This window comes from Oncorhynchus gorbuscha, linkage group LG09, assembly GCF_021184085.1.
Source record: "Oncorhynchus gorbuscha isolate QuinsamMale2020 ecotype Even-year linkage group LG09, OgorEven_v1.0, whole genome shotgun sequence".
Taxonomy (NCBI): Eukaryota; Metazoa; Chordata; class Actinopteri; order Salmoniformes; family Salmonidae; genus Oncorhynchus; species Oncorhynchus gorbuscha.
In genome coordinates, this window is record NC_060181.1 from 50,771,320 (window position 1) to 50,789,232 (window position 17,913).

Below are 17,913 nucleotides of genomic sequence, written 5' to 3' on the forward strand. Positions count from 1 at the left end.
TATTTATGCTGCAGTAGTTTATGTGTCGGGGGCTAGGGTCAGTTTGTTATATCTGGAGTACTTCTCCTGTCCTATTCGGTGTCCTGTGTGAATCTAAGTGTGCGTTCTCTAATTCTCTCCTTCTCTCTTTCTTTCTCTCTCTCGGAGGACCTGAGCCCTAGGACCATGCCCCAGGACTACCTGACATGATGACTCCTTGCTGTCCCCAGTCCACCTGGCCGTGCTGCTGCTCCAGTTTCAACTGTTCTGCCTTATTATTATTCGACCATGCTGGTCATTTATGAACATTTGAACATCTTGGCCATGTTCTGTTATAATCTCCACCCGGCACAGCCAGAAGAGGACTGGCCACCCCACATAGCCTGGTTCCTCTCTAGGTTTCTTCCTAGGTTTTGGCCTTTCTAGGGAGTTTTTCCTAGCCACCGTGCTTCTACACCTGCATTGCTTGCTGTTTGGGGTTTTAGGCTGGGTTTCTGTACAGCACTGAGATATCAGCTGATGTACGAAGGGCTATATAAATAAATTTGATATGATTTGATTTGATTTGACTAAAAAGTAAAATGCGAAATGTAACCCTTCTATGGACCAAAATCCCTCACAGAGCAATATATATATATATATATATATATATATATATATATATATATATATATATATATATATATATATATATATATTGTTTTGATTCATCTGGAATGGAGTTGTTTAAGTATCTTAAAACTGCAATAGAAATATTAATAAATGTATTGATAGTTTGCAAGATGTACATTTCATATTTTGTGAATCAAAAGAAAAACAAGAAAAAACGGTACAGTGATCATGTTTTAGCATGCTTGCAAATGAAATGATAATACTTGTGGACATAACAAATTCCATGGAGCTTAATCAAATCAAATCCCTGAAACGTTTGTAAACTCGGACATGCTACATTTGTAGGCAAACAATGCACAACAGCCACGCATCTCCCTTTGCAAATGTAACATTTAAAAGAAAACATATACAAATAAATGCAAAGCCATGTAAAAATGTACACTTGAATTTCAACTATTTAATAATTGTATAAACTTTCTAAAATAATAAATAAAAGCACCCACGTGTTTAATTTTAAATGGAGACATTTCTAAACAACAGTTACTGGTGGTTTGTGAACTGAGTAAATGTTGATAAAACATTGTTTGAGGTAGACCTTACAAGGATCTACAGATTCCGAGGCATTATTGACTATGAGATCTGTTTCTCAATGACACAAAACAAATAACCTTTGAATTTACAAGTGTTCAACATTTTATCCTAGGTGGTAGGCATTATTTATCTAGGTTGTATCTTGTTATCTTACTTATCTTACCATGAAACTGCAACTTAAACATGCAACGTTTAATATGTACAGGCCTAAAGCAACACTGCCATGGCTTTGTTGTTCCCATAACATATATTGTAAAATTTGTTAGAATCTTTGGTGGAATGTAACATAAATTCTTTGTCCCATATCAATTATGATGAATTAATTCAAATCCTAGCTTTTCAGTTGTTAATTTCTGCAGCATGAAACACATGTGCTCATGTCTACCTAAACAGGCTATTATTGTGTTCTGATGTGTACAAAACTACATTTGAAAACCATTGAATCTCTGGAGTTATGGCATATGATTGAGGATGAGTTCGCAACATAATACAATGCTTTAGGAAAAACAGATCTGTTTGGCAAAGAAATTAGACACACCGATTTTATCAGTGCATGAAATAAATGACTGAAAATCATTTGTTTAAAATGAGCAATGAACAATTTGTTTATTATTATTTTATAACTTTTTCATATTTACAGTATTGCACTTAAACTGCACAAACGTGCATTTCAGTTTAACTGATGCTTCCTTCATGTTTTAAAAATTACAAAAAAATTGCAGTTATACCCTTTATCCTTCGAAACGTTTTGTGAACGTCTCTTTTGATGACATGATAAAAACCAAATTGGTTCCTATTCCCGCCTCATTTAGTAAAGTAGTATCTTCTAGTAGTGCCATTTGTAAACGCACACATACAAAACCTGAAGTGCAAAGAATATCTTAACTTCTATTCCTAGGAAATAGCACTATAAACAGAAAGAAAGAAAGCTAGAGAGAGCGAACAATGTGAGGAGAAAAGCTAAAAGACATTTGGACTCAGACACATTCCTGGCAACACATATCTTCGTCCTCCGAAAGCAGAAAACATAAGGAATTCGAATTGCTTCTTCCTGTCAGTCAAAAGTTTAAAGGAAATCAAACCCAAATGACAATTGACCTTGTGGATGAGGGGTATAGAGGGCGGTTTGAATGGCAGTGATACAACAGAATTGGGGCGTTAGGTCAGATACAACATAAAGGCCAGGCTCCATGATAGACCTGCAGTCCTGCAATCAAACTCATGCACTGGGCAGCGGCAGGAAACAACACAGTGGCCATTTCTTATGTCTTTTTTTTTGCGTTTTGTTTTGTCTTTTTTGTGTGTAAAGTTTAGAGCGGGTCGGATGCCTTGTGTTGTCAGTGTCTTTTCTCACACATGCAACAGTCTGTAAAGTCAACGTGACGGCATCGGATTCAGTGAGGCTCTAGTATTTGCAACCTGCTTGCTTGCTTTGACAGTTTGCTTTGTTCTAAAGTCTCCTGGTCTGGTCTGGCCTGGTTTAGCCTGGCCCTGGCCTGGCCCTGTCCTTCAGCTCAGACAGACATCCACATGTGTTTGTATGGTCCTGGACTTGTGATGTGTGCCTGGAGTGGACTGAGCCACTGGCCCCGCAGAAGTCCTGCCTGTTGGGCGAAAAGTAAAAGGAGATTTCATTGGTATTTATTTATACCGTTCTCTCTACAAGTGGTTGTTTTGATAGCTGGTTTTGTGACAATTTTCTCGCTCCATCCTCCATCTTCCACCGCCTCCTCCTCCTCTTCCTCCACTTATCCTCTACCCCTCCCTTTACCTGTGTATTTATTTTTCTCTCTCTCTGTCTCTCTCTTACATTCTCCCACTCAGTGTTTTTATTTTTATTTTTTTGTTTAAGCTATAAGTATCAGACCCGATCACTGGGCTCAGTCTTGTGTGAGAAGTGGGTTATTATGAGGGCGTGGGGCAAGTGGAGGGGAAGCCCGGTGAGGTCAGAGACCCAGAGCTTCAGCATGTTTTCTTGCCTTGAGTCGGAGATCGGCGATGCTAGAGTTCTTGCTGTTGCTCTTGGCAGCCGCAGCCACGGCCGCCGCTGCAGAGGCTGAGTCCGCTAGCGAGGCGATTGGAAGTCCGAAGGGTGGGGGCGGGAACATCAGGTAGGGTGCGTGCGCTGCCAGGTGAGGGTGCAGGTGATGGTGGGAGTGAGCCACGCTCTCCAACTGGAGCTGGGCCTGAACCTGCAGGACAACCAAAAACAAACCCTAGGTTAGTGAGTCCTTGCCAGCCATTCAGGCTGTGTGTATGTGAGGAGAGCTGAAGGTTTAAGTTACACAGTTTGACACTATTAAATTATCCTTCAAGTTCTATCCCCTCGAAGCTGTTGCTTACTTTGTGTTTTCTTAGAGAATAGTTAGGAAGTGCACTCAGAGTCCTTTTTTCATGTCAGCTATTCTTAAAGTTAATGAATCGTACATAACTTCACAGACAAAATGTCCAATTTCACAGCCTGGATTCAAAGTTTCTCTAAGACCCTGCACAGATTTGTCTAATTCACTGAGGACTCCCTCATAACCTTGGAAATATGCAATGTCCTGTTATCCTGATTATGGATTCAACTGCATAAATAAACAATTTTGCACCCCAACAACATTCACGTATTTAGAATTATAAATATTTATCCATAAATGTTCCTGAGCAAAGGGAAAGCGAGTCATAAGGAGCATAGAATATCAGTTTTCACATTCTTTGCAATTATTTTGAGAAGTAGGTGAAAATTACACATCCCTGTACTTCAGAGGGAGAGCTACGTTGCCTCTTGCCATTTCTCATGTGTTTCAAACTCCACAGAAAACAGAGAAGTGGATTGCCTTTTGCTTTCTCATCCAACCCAAATAAAACTGAATTTAAGCAACGTATGGTAAACATTTTAAGAGAGAGCGAGCTGTCTTTACCAATTCTTTATTTTGGAAAATCATTGAAATTAAAGTTGTTTAACTGCAAGAGAGAATTAATGTAAACCCTAAAATATGCTTTCTTAGATGTTATTTCATTGCATACTGCTGACCAGTATTTGTACTCTCACTGCATTGCAGTAACAGGACCCACAGACACGAGGCAGTGCATAAATACCCAGTAGGTTTCTTTTCCTTGGTTACCAAGTGGCACTGTTACCAAACACTCAAAAAAGAGGCCCGATTCCAGATGCATGGATATTAACTTTTCATAAGGCACGGCTAACATTCAAACAAAGGGCCTTGTTCCAAATGTATCAGTACAGACTGTCTGTCAAATTCAGAAGGGATCTCTTAGCGTGCTGTAAAGTTTGCTCAACGGATCAGTGAAATGGAACATGGCATGAGGCGCTACGGACGCTTCAGATGCCATGAGCGTCTGCTAAATGACTTAAATGTAAATGTAAAATGTAAATATCTTAATTTGACCATCCTGTTGTTGAAGGAATTTTCCTGCACTGCAAGAAATGCAAACTTGTAGTGTATTACAGTTTTTTTATTGATATCCCAATTGGTAGTTACAGTCTTGTCCCATCGCTGCAACTCCCATACGGACTCAGGAGAGGCAAATCAAGAGCCATGCATCCTGCATCCACGACCCTGACAAGCTACACTGCTTTTTGACACACTGCTCGCTTAACCCGGGAGCCAGCCACACCGATGTCTCAGAGGAAACACCTTTAGACCGCTGTGCCACTCGGGAAGCCCTTGTATATTCACGGTTGAAAAAACGCTTTTAAAGTTTTCAATTTCCACTTTTACATTTCAGACTTGCTTATGTCATGCTTCACTTTTCTGCTTTCAAGTTTACTATTTTTTACTGAATCCATGGCATTATTTAGAATGCATAATACAGAAGCTTATACTTTAGAAATAAGGCACGAGGGGGTGTGGTATATGGCCAATGTACCACGGCTAAGGGCTGTTCCTTTGCACGACACAATGCGGAGTGCCTGGATACAGCCCTTAGCGGTGGTATATTGGCCATATACCACAAACCCCCTCGTGCCTTATTGCTTAAATATAAGCTTCTGCTAATCAGCATTCAGGGCTCTAACGACCCAGGTTATAGTATATTATATAGAACAAATTATTTGAACAACAGTGCAGAAAGAAAGTGCGGTTTCACGTAAAATATTTTTTAAATAATGTGCATTCAATAGGATTTGACCTCATACCCTCATGTCCCTGAATGTTCCATAGTTCCCTACTCCACCTGCTGAGCCATCTGTCAGGTAAAACTACATTTATAAAATCCTAACTATATTGGTAAGTATGGTGTCCAGTAGAGGTTGTGTATGAAAGCAGCTTGGAAACTAAAAAAGCATCGGAACCACAACGAAATCAGAGGGATCTCACATTCTGCTACACATGGTTTGAAAAAACATGTGGTCAAATGAAGCTTTGGACATCATTGATAAAGTGATACACGAATTGGCACACTGCTTCGAAGTTAGCTGCTTAGCGATTTGGAAGCATGCCTCGGAGCTCTGGTTCCAAACGTAACATCACTAACTCTGGCTGGATTCCACTAGGTTTCCAACTTTGCAAGCCAGCATAATGTGACTTGCAGGCCCGATGTGGCCTGTAAACCAGGTGTTTCCTAACACCAATGGTGATAGGGTAAAACTAGGACATCAAAGTAAGGCCTTACAATGTGTAACATTTTGTCATAAAGTTTCATTTAACGATAACATTCACCTAGATACTAATTTGGTAAAAGCTACAGGCCTTTAAAAGGAAACTAACACTAACAAATACAGTCATGGGTGGTAACCCTGGATTGCTGTCTGTCTCAGGCCTGGTAGAGGTAGTGCTTCTCTCTCAGTACACAGGCCTCATGCCTCCCTCCCTGCAAACGCAGCTCACCATCAATATCCATCAGAGACCTCCCCAGTCTCTGCTTTCATCCTCTCTTTTATGTGCTCCCGTTGCCGCGGCGTTCGCTTAATTTAGAGCCAAGCTATTCACAGGGGTGAGGTGAACAACGCAGTGGCCAGGCCTCAAAAACAGACACCGCCAGATCAAATGACTCTCCAACACACATGCACAAATACACCACTCTCAACACACCCCAAAGGTGAAAGGCGTTCTGGAGTTGACTTGAATTGGGCACCCCCCCCCCCTCCCCCCAGCTCCATAGGTTTCTCAATTGCCACCCTAGCCTTTGTACACTGCAACCTATCTCTTTGAGAGATGATTGAGAAGTATGGTTGTTTATATTTTGGGGCTCAATATCAACTACACGTTCTATTGGATTAAAGAGGGGGGAAAGTAGCGTGAATTTGTATGACTACATCAAACCTTTCAACCATGCTAACACATTTAGAAACTATAGCTTTTTGTCAGTTAATGGATGTTAAATATTGACGTTTGCTCGTGAACAGTCACTCATGCATGCATTTTCGAGGTAAATAATGAATGTGGGATTCGTCATGAAAAATAGAAAACGAAGCACCTGTTGAAAAGGCATCCGTAGAGCTCCCATGTTGACGTAGGGCGCTACTCTGCAGGCATCAAGATGACTGGCAGTGCCCAGAATGACACCTGGAAAGTAGGAAGAAGTGTCTGTCAGACAGTGAGACAGTTATGTTTGATTATTAAGGCAGGCTGAAATGGTTGGTCAAAGTTTACAAGATTCAAATTTTTCATTTTGCACTTGATAATATAATAATTTAACATAATAAAGTACATGCGAGCATAATTATTGTAGGTATTGCACAAAATATAGCAAGCTTTTACATGACACTGAATTATGTGGAATAAACATTTGCAAGTGTAAAAGTACAAGCTTAGTAATCATCACAACACAAATCATTAAACAAATAGATGGATAGTCAAATATAATTTACCTTTATGCATCTGGTTTTCTTGTTTCCGACATTTTGCTCTTCTGTTTTGAAACCAAACCTGGAAATCAAAATGTAAGCAGTGAATACACAGCAAAATCAATGGTATACATTTAGCTGTAGCTTAATTTCAGTAAACATTTGAGTCCCACTGTACTGGTGTTAAAATAAGACTTTTGAAAGTGTTAAAGATTTAACTCCATTTCAGTGTTCCCCATTTTACTTGGAAAGTGTCAAATGTACATGTACACTAGTTTCAGTGAACATATTAGTCCCACAGAACTGGTGTTAAAATAACACTTTAGAAAGTGTTCAAGATTGAACTTGTAGTGTTCCCCATTCTACTCTTAAAGTGTTCAAATGAACATGATTGTGTTGTTTGCATAGTTCTACTGTAGAGAGATATGCAGTGTAAAGAAACACTTGATTTAGAGTAAACTGGACTCACTTTGCTTAGTGCCAACACTGTTACTGAAATTAACAACTGTAGTGTTACAGTAAATTGTTTTGAGGTGTTGTTTTAACACTGTGCGGTGTAAAGCCTAATTTGCATATTTCCCATGGTGCCTTTTCTTTTCAAGTGAATTTTATACTTAAGTTCCATGACTGTACTTGTTAGTGACAGAGACATGTCTATCATTTTTTTTTACATTTTATTTCCATTTAAAGGCCTGTGGCTTTCACCAAGTGAGTACCTAGGCAAATGCCATTATTAAATTATAACTCTATGAAAATACATATACAGTACCAGTCAATTTTTTGGACACACCTACTCATTCCAATGTTCTTTATTTTTACTATTTTATACATTGTAGAATAATATTGAAGACATCAAAACTATGAAATAACACATATGTAATCATGTAGTAACCAAAATAAGTGTTAAACAAATCAAAATACATTAGAATTAGAATCTTCAAAGTAGCCACTCTTTGCCTTGATGACAGCTTTGCACACTGTTGAAAATAGTAAAAATAAAGAACATCCTTGAATAAGTAGGTGTATCCAAACTTTTGACTGGTACTGTATATCATAAGGCCTTACTTTGATGGCCTAATTTTACCCTAACACCATGGTGTTAGGAAGCTCCTGGTTTACAGACCACATCAGGCCCTGCAACTCACATAACGCCAGCTTGCAAAGTGATGTGTAAAACCTATTGGAATACAGGCAGAGTTAGGCTATCCAACAGTTGGATTTTGTTTAACATGCACCCTGCTTTCAGAATGACTCTCAGGGTTAGGAAAGTTGATAAGAAGAATACCTGAACCATTTAAACTGGAACAACCATTTCAGTAACAGGTGCATTAAATCTGACTGATTGGATTAGTTTAGATACATGTGTTATGTATCTTTGTGTAGCATAAGATTAATCAATCAATGTATATGCAAAAACACAGATATTTAAAACAGTCTTAAATAATCTACCTGAATTAGAGAATGCACAGCAAATTTTATTTTAATGATAACATATTTGCTTAGGCCACAGGACTCTGTCATTAACAAATACTGTAAAAGGTGGTTTTCACTCCAAAGGCAAGGCACTTTGGGATATATGAAAATAAGGCTTTACACTAAGAAGTGTGATAATTTAACACTGAAACGTGTGAACCCATATACAGTAGACACTGTCAGTGTTGATTTAACATTGGATAATTTGCTGCGTACAAAATAACAATAACAATAACAATAATGTCGACACTAAAATATATGTAGGCCTAGTCCTAAACAAACGGTGCAAAAAAAGGTCACTGTTACTCTGTGTAACCCAACTACGCCCCATTTCTCACCAGGTTGCAGAAGCAGCATAGCCTATTGTTAACTAACTATCTCCTCTCCCCTTCGACCCCAGTTATGATTATAATTTACAGTAGCGGGATTCGCGATTAGATGACCACAAAGGGCGCTGTCTAAATATTCATGGTTCCGCAGCCATTTTACACAAGTGAACATCATTAAAGGCGTTTGGATTGGACTGCAATAATACGTTTGTCGATAAAGTATGCATTATTGACTTTGCCTGCCCACAGATGATTAAATAAGAACGTGTTCTTAACTAACTTGCCTAGTTACGTAAAGGTTAACTAAAAACTAATATAAATAAACCTCAATCTGTCACTACATTGCATATTGCAAACAAATGTTTGTCTAATGTTGTGTTTAGGAATAGGCTATTATGGCCTATTATTAGCCTGTTTCCTATTATTATTATTGGCTATGGCTATGTCATTATTCTTATACTGCTAATTATATTATTTGATTGTTTTAGGCGTGGCTATATCACGAGGTGTATTTTAATCACTACTGTTTTTGTACCTCAAAGGTCTGTATTAACACAACAACTACAAATAAATCTAAAAGTATACAGCTCAGGATCAATTCCAATTAGCCTACGTACCAGAATGATAATCAAAGTGAACTACACTGGTTGCGACAGTAATTTCACCATTAAGGACCACTCAATGATGCGCTTCACAAACACCCTAATTTAATTTCCTTTGGATTTTTATTAGAGACAGTGAATAATTACATTTAATTTAGCTCTGCACCAGACACCTAAATATATTAGTCGTAGGGCTAATCAAATTACTCCGCGCTCCTCACCAAGCTCTCATAACTTTCCATTAGATTCCCGACAGCTGCGCGCGGCGTAGGGTTTCGTTTCGACACCTACGTGCAGGTTCTATACCCTTCTATCTACCACATTCCTGCCGGACAATTTTCTTCAGATTCATTTGGGTTTTCAAATCGAAAACCAGTCCCATAGCCATGAACAGGAGAGGCTGCGATGATGTTTTTAAATGTGTGTGGTTTTGGCCCTAACTGCCGATTTCAGTCCATTAAATAGCCCTATGTGTTTGTTGATAGTGTGTGTTATTGTTGTAAATATTTATCCCACTGCGTTTTAGCAGGTACTGCTAAATGTTGCCATATCCTGTTAACCAGAATTGTATTTAGGCCATGTTGCGCTTGCAAGCCGTTACTGGGTGTAGATTTATAATATTACTTATTCCTCCGATTAGATCTCAGAACATGAGGTGTCCCACCGACTGAGTTGCAGCAGAATTGAATTAGCCTATTTCTAATCCATTTTTAAGGGAATAGTATATCAAGCCAATGCCAGATATTACAAAGACAACACGGGAGGAAAGGAGGTGACTGACATATAGCCTACACGGGTGCCCCCTAAGCACTCGTACAATCTCTTCATACATTTTAATGATGTGGTGAGATCTTTCCGAAGCACATTATTATTGTTATTAATTTTTTATTTAACCTTTATTTTAACTACATACACAACTTTTCTTCTACAATAATCTGCCAGGAGACAGGTTTAAATTCACCCAATGCCACTTTGAGCAACTATGATGTGGCAATGGCTGTAGGTGTAATTGTATTTGCTTTAAAGCAACAGTATTTTGGTAGGTCTGTCTAATATTTCTTTTTAAATAGGCCATTGTTATCATGACATGCATTTGCTTGATAATTTATTCAATGCAAAATAAATAAATACAAGTTTAACAGTAACCAGTACAGTATTATTATTATTAGTAGTAGTATAATTATTGCGCTATTATTGGTCTTTTATTGTACCTGATACCATCCATGAGAAGTATTTGCCAGAAATGTAATTTAGAAACATTGCCAAACTAATTTCACCGAGGTCGTGAGGTCAATCTGTGTGATAAAATCATGTGGCTTTCCACAATATCGAGTCAGTTACATCCACACAGTTTACTGAATCTTAAATCGCATGATATGTTTGTCTCGTTGCATCTGGTGTGTGTAGGTTACATCTCGGTATAACTGGGCCCCAAGAGAACAGGCAGGGCTAACCAAAAATAATATTAGGCCTATAGTTTATGAAATTAATCATAACCGGTGACAATTGCAAGTGGGTGAATAATTTATATAAAAACAGAAACCTCAGCGCTATCTTATTTATAAATCTGAATATGCATTGTATTTAACGTGCACCGGAAACGATTGTCCTAACGTGTTTATCTCACGAAATTTAAGGAAATAAAATCATTTAAAAAATATCATAGTAAGACGCTGTTTCAGAATGAATATACCCCAAACCTGACAGGTCAGCAATTTGATTTATTTAATTATGAAATCAATGTGAAGTAACAACTTTCAAAAGATATCACCTTTACCAATATGACAACATACATTTTATAAGTAAGTCAAAGTGTATCTAAACATTCGATTTTTTTACAGCCACATAGTTTTTAAATTGGATGCTTATCAATATGGTTTGTAGCAGGCTGTTGCATTGCAAACCCATAAGTTGTGGCCGTATAGCCTTCTGCAACGTGTTTCATTTGTGACCATACATAATTCCTGATCTGGGCCCTACATTACATCCATCTTACCCATATAGGGCCGCTTTACACTACACTTCTTTGACAACACAAACTAGGTCCAACAGAGACACTTGTGTAATGTAAAGAGAAGGCTCTAGATTCAAAGATATCTTTAGGAGATGTCTCCCACACAACCTCCAGAGTTAGTGTGGGACATCTACACCCAGCAGCCACACCACATACAACCCCCCCCCCCCACTCTGAGTAGTACAGTGTAAAGACATTTAGCTCTTCCACACCACATGTCCATGCAATAATTACCGCAATTACCTTAATATTTAATGCAATGATTTACAAATGTGTGGATATTTTACAGTCTTTAATTTTGAATTAGGCCAGTAAACCACACGTTTTTCTCTGTTAGCAAAATTCAAAATTAAAGGCTGTATAATGTCTACACATGTGTGAATCATTGCATTAATTAAGTGTGCAACATTATGTGCAATATGGTTTAGATGAGAAGCTCCTGTATATTTTGAATTGGATTTACGGTATACTATCACACATGACGCACGAATTTGCCTTTGGCCACACCACAACTAAGGCTAGTGTAAACAGAAAAGTTGCAAATCTGATGTTGAAGAGAGATAGCTCTCACTAGACATATTTTACTCATGTAAATCCACTCTTATTGTGAAACACGAATTACAGTAGGCCTCATTTTCTTGAATCGCCCATTATAATTATCCACATGCCACTGTCTCTGGACGTCTCAATCTGACAAACTCTCACGCATTTTTTTCTAACATGTCCAGAGCCTCGTTTCCCAGTTACCATGTAATTTAAGCATTATGATGATCGTACCAGATGCATCGTTATTTGCGAGCCAACGTTTTAAGTGTCCCAAAGAAGCACGTAGAACGTTCGCTAAATGCATCGTTAGACAATGTGTAGATACTGATAGGATCGAAAGAAAAGTTTCGCTGTTCTCGCATCAGTTTACCTTAACTTTATAATTATTGATGACGGGTAAGCTCATAGAGAGTTACTGTATTACCACCTATGGATGTAAATAGGCTATTGAGGCTTATTATGCTTACCCAATAATAATGTACTAAATCACAAGATTGGGTACATCATTGCGCACATGTTGTTACACATCGTGAAATACATTGAGGAAAGAATTACAACCTGTAGCCCAGTCGCCAAATGTTAACACAAAATTGATTGAGCATTAAATTGATTTCGTGTTCCTTAAACAGGAAGTATATTGTACACTCAACTTTCCTGCCAGTTCTTGACTATGGTAACACCATTTACCAGAATGAAGCCGCCACTAGGCTACTCTCCTACACCTTTGGATGCAGTCTAGCAAAGCATCCTTCGTTTTATCACAAGTGACAGTTTTAATAATCATCACTGCATCCTGTATCAAAAGGTTGGCTGGTCCTCATTAAAGTCGCGTAGGCCACTCCACTAATCTTTTTGTTTTGTTTACAAAGCTCTACTACACAAGTTTCTGACTGACATAACTTCGTTGTTGAAGTATAAAAAACATGTTACCAAACCTGTTCACATGGTTGGTTAACTCTTGAGGTTCCTCGGGTCTCGATCAAATAAGATACATCTGCTTTTAGATTTAATGCAACTCACCGCTGGAACAATTTAGAAAACCCATTACAATTGGACGTTCGTTCTGATGCCACTCGGGCAATTTAATGTGTTGATTGAGGACCTAGTAGTTTAGGAATGAATGTAACTGTTTTTCTTACTTTTTGTGTTGTGCTGTATTTTTGAATTTACATTGAATTGATTGCTGTTTTGTTTCATATTATATTTGGTTGTTGTGTTGACTCTCGATGTTTTTTTCTCCCGAATAAATAAATAACACCAAATGTAAATAGTCCTGGCCTATATAGGCCCATGTAGCCTAACTTTTAATGCAGTCATCTCGATTTTCATGTGAAGCATCAAATTATCAAATTGTAACAATTGCAAATAATTTGGCAACTTTGTAGGCTATTTGTAGTTAACTTTGCTCAGACGTTAGCGGCATTCACAGTCAGACGGATAGCCTAAACATCTTGAATCTGTGTTAAGCGAAGATCTTCTGTGAACCAAATGACATGGAAGGGCAAAAAAGCATCTAAGAAGGTAAGAATGTTCTGAAAATGATCTTAACGCTACGAAGGCTCTGTGAAACGAGGCCTACAACAATCCTTTATGCTTTCCGCTCAAAATCGCAACCTTTTTTGCCCACGTTTTTTTGTACAAAACGTTGATGAAAAGTAGGGACAGACCTTTCTAGGCTTTTGTCCAAAAGCGTATACCTTTATCCCTACAGCTTTATATTTATGGTTTTCACTTTCAGTTGATGGAGACCGGGTGTTACCTGCACTCTTGCCTCTGACAGTCCCAGCCTCTGGCTCAACTCTTCCCGCATGAAGGCGTCGGGGTAGTGAGTCTCGTCGAACAAGCGCTCCAGCTCGTTGAGCTGTTCCAGAGTAAAGTTTGTCCTGCTCCGCCGCTGCTTCAGTTTGCTCTGTGCGTCCTCGTCCTCAGACTTTACGTCCTCCTTCTTCTCTTTACACTCATATATCCCTGCGTGAACACACGTTTTAAAATACAGTACACCTCCAGATTAAACATAACAAACGCTTACACCTGCACCTGCAACTACCCTCTCTCACACTCAGACTCAGACTCACTCACACACACACACACACACACACACACACACACACACACACACACACACACACACACACACACACACACACACACACACACACACACACACACACACACACACACACACACACACACACACACACACACACACACACACACACACACACACACACACACACACACACACACACACACACACACACACACACACACACACACGTGTGTGTATATTTACTTGGTGGGATATATAGAAGGTGTTATGGTAGTCAGCCAGAGAAAGAGAAGAGAACATTTTTCAGAAGCTCGATCTCTATTGGTCAAAATACAATTTACAAATGTATTTAGAAATAAATTACCAAAATGCAGGCTATATTATATTGAACATGATTCACACACATTATGATATCCTCGATCATAAAAGCATGTAACGTTCAGGTCTAATTATAATTTCCTCAATGGCATTTAACAGACCGCACATGCATGGCACCTTTATTGGCAGGAATGCCCTGCCGAAAAGCAACAATATTCACTATCTAAAACTGAGCATGGCTATACCCAACACCAACCATTATATGCTATTATTTTTAATGTGATTATTATTTTTTAAATTTATAGTGGTCATTGTTTTACAGTAAGTTGTGAATGGTATTTTCTTAATGATTATATCTATTTTTTTCTTCTAGATTGAAAAAAAGTCATTCCTCGAGTTTGTAACCTATTAGCCTAATTGTCGTGAAATGTTTTATATGATATCATAGGCCTATCTATCACACAACAAACCATTTCCATGGCAGTTAAACTTATAGACCTGATAAATAACATAACTTAGTGTGTATAAAAGTCTATAAATCTGTATATTTCACAAGATTTCACAAGTTAATAGTTTTTACTTAAAAGACAGTTATGTTCAGATAGTTATTGATGACAGGTTATAAACATATTATTACCGGGTCTAATGTCTTGGTATATCATTAATATCATCATCATATTTTGCCTGTAACAAAAAAAATGCATCATTATATACGGACCTATAGACGGACCAATTGTGTGCTATACAAAAAAGTAGTGGAGAACTTACATCCAAACACTGATAGGCCTATTACAGTGCAAGAGCATGCATCCAACTTCGAGGTGCACGGGATAATTTTGTGTATGAAGTTATTTGTAGGTCTATATGTGTTATGTCATGTAAATGAAAGCAAGAAGCACTTCATATTAGGTGAACAGTCAAAATAAAAATGTCTGGTCCATTGAACGAGAGATTAAAATGTAAATTATTAGGCTACTGGATCCTGACTGGCAGAAGGGAAAGTATCACTCCTATTCATTGTGCAGTGGAAACATTGCTGAGGCCTATCGTGAATCTCATCGCCATCAATACGTGATTATTAATCGATATGATTTGCTATTTAATATGCTACAATGATCGACAGCAGTGAGATAATATTGTTATTATATAGATTACATTCAAAATAGGCTATTATAGAGAAAAGTGTTTCAAAGAATCTACAAATTACTACGACCTGTGTTTACGAGATACCTTCAACAATAACTGCAGTAATCGAAATGTTTTCGTTACAGTTTTGAGCGTGTCAATGTTTTGGCCACAATACCTTTACAATCGATGTCTGTTATTGTTAAAACCAAGGGCTTGATCCGTGTAAGAATGCGATGCATCTCAGCCATTCACGCTACAACTCGAGCCGGTGGATAAAAACGTACCTTCTGTGGCCCTTGAAACGTTAAACTCCTTGAGTTTTTCTTTCTCTAGCTCTATGTGCTCCTTGAATAGATGTACTGGGAAGTGGTTGCTGCCTTCCGTTATGTCCTGTAGACTTGTCTCCGAGTTCCCTAGCTCCCTTGCCCGCGCCAAGCCACTCTCCAAAACTTCCCTGTACGTGATACTCTCCTTACTGCTCTCCTTGGTTTTCTGGTCGAAAGATTTCGAGACGAACGCTGTAAGTTCTTCCATGGTCGCTCAGTGGTCCTGAGCACCGAAATCCACTTTAAAATTACCTATATAACCTTAGCAGTCTGCTCGTAGAGCGCTCCGTCGTGATATCACTCCTGCTGTTATGATTGTGTTTTTGAGTGCACACTATTTATACACCGCCACCTCAGCCCAGCCCCCATCTCTGTGTCTTGGGCAATTATGGGCTGCTCGACTTGTCTGAATTCAACTTTCAGCAGCTTCTCCAGAAATCAATGCTTCGACGGAGGCGGTTAATTGAATTAACGGGTCATTAAAATGCCTAAGGTGCCTTACGGCGAAAAGCGTGCGAGATCTGTAGGCCCATGTTTAATTAATTCAACGATAATTTCATTAACGTGATTATGAAATGTGAATACGGAGTGGTTGGGTTTGCTCCTCCTGGTGTTGCTATTTGTTTGAGCTGACAAGTAAGAATTAAAATCACAATAACATAAACAACAATCATAATATAATACATATGCTCCAACTATTGGGATTTACAATTCAGTGGAAAGCATTGGCAACAGACTAGTGATGCTGTATGAGCTTCCTACAATGGTGGTCCATGATTCGAGTACAATTACCCATACTTTCTCTAGGGATAATTCTATTTAGGCTATATGATGCATAGGCTATATCATATAATTAATTTTGTTTTGCAGGTGTGAATCGTGTGACAATAATTCAAAATAGGCTGCAGTCCACACATTTTCTGAGATTGTAATTCACTTTGAAATATTTGCAAAAAATAACATGCCAATGATTCTACAAATTCTAGAATTTCCTTAACAACAAATACTGGTTTCCGACGTTTTGGAGACCAAATAAAAATTCCATGTTATTTTACTTTTGTAATGGTAATTTCGTCATAAACTATGAGTGAGTAAGTGTTTACGATTACAATGCATCTATTATTAGTGAAGGAAATACATGCATAAAAGGTGATTGCCAGAAAATCGGCTAACATTCCCCCGTCAATTTATAGGGGCTTCTACTTCCAATCAAATTCAACAAATCTCAGTGACTTTACATGTCTGTTTGCTCAATCTGAAGTTGGCCGAGACATTTAGTTCATAATTCATATTATTGAAACACCTCTGGGAGTACTAAGTGATAAACTGTATGTTTCTTAAAATGCATTGATAATCAATAACATTACATGTGGTGTGAAATGTTCCCTTATTTATAACTAGGATTTTCATAGAAATAGATGTTGGCTATAATGGCAGAACATTATCTAAAACGCATGTACGGGTCCAGCTCAGAAACACAAAAGACCGAGAGAAGAGAGCTGTCCCTGGGGTTTTCTACCCAGAGAGCCCCGGCAGTGTGAAAGCGCTCAGTGAAGCTGTGCGTGTTTTGATATCTCTCCATTTATCACAAAACCCGTCTCACATCTCAGTGGCCGACGCGCTCAGGCAGAGGGACTTCCCCCGTGCCATGAACTGCGCCCTTTGTTGTTAATGAACGTAAATCCTCCTCACAACAAAATTCGGTGTTCCGAGTCTCCACATTGAATACTTAGACTTGTAAAGGGATGTGCGTGTGTGGTCAATAACGAAATACATCCTAATTGGTCTCACATAACCATAACACTAACTTTTTCTGCAATGGGATGAAAACTCATCACAACCCATTCTTAAAATCATCACAATATTGGTTGCTATCTTCAAACATAAGCTATATTTCAGTATTAGTAAACCATTAGGCTAAGTTATACATCCTATATTTCAGTTTGTGTCGAGGGTTCAAAAGAGTCCAACAACTAATAAAGGTGATACAGCAGGTGAGAGGGTACCATGGCTGTTTTAGAGGTGCTAGGTTACCAAACTCTCACTATAGGTGCTCTACAGGATGAATCATGAATGATATTAAAATTGCTTGCATTAGCCTATAACAACATAGTCATTGTAGGCCAATTGAATGAAAACAACATAATTTAT

At 38.4% G+C, this 17,913-nt stretch overlaps 1 protein-coding gene across 2 annotated transcripts; it reads right to left on the bottom strand.

Annotated features, from left to right (window-relative positions):
• Positions 1 to 1,644: 1,644 nt before the first annotated feature.
• On the bottom strand, positions 1,645 to 16,082 carry LOC124042860 (short stature homeobox protein). Of its 2 annotated transcripts, none has more exons than XM_046360996.1 (5): positions 15,721 to 16,082; positions 13,700 to 13,908; positions 7,001 to 7,058; positions 6,607 to 6,695; positions 1,645 to 3,374 (listed from the first exon to the last, which is right to left on the bottom strand). In XM_046360996.1, exons 1-5 carry the CDS (start codon positions 15,968 to 15,970, stop codon positions 3,129 to 3,131), a joined length of 852 nt encoding a protein of 283 aa, XP_046216952.1. In that variant the 5' UTR covers positions 15,971 to 16,082; the 3' UTR covers positions 1,645 to 3,128. The 2 variants fall into 2 exon arrangements, with proteins under 2 accessions (XP_046216952.1, XP_046216951.1); XM_046360995.1 differs by having other exon boundaries at positions 6,607 to 6,716.
• Between the last annotated feature and the right edge of the window lie 1,831 nt (positions 16,083 to 17,913).

Excerpts from the sequence above, each read along its gene's own strand:
- LOC124042860 (XM_046360995.1), bottom strand. The coding sequence starts at position 15,970 with ATGGAAGAACTTACAGCGTTCGTCTCGAAATCTTTCGACCAGAAAACC. Across the intron at positions 13,909-15,720 it reads CGTTTCAAGGGCCACAGAAG|GGATATATGAGTGTAAAGAG; the intron begins GTACGTTTTTAT and ends GTGTTCACGCAG. Across the intron at positions 3,375-6,606 it reads TACGGATGCCTTTTCAACAG|GTTCAGGCCCAGCTCCAGTT; the intron begins GTGCTTCGTTTT and ends GTTGTCCTGCAG.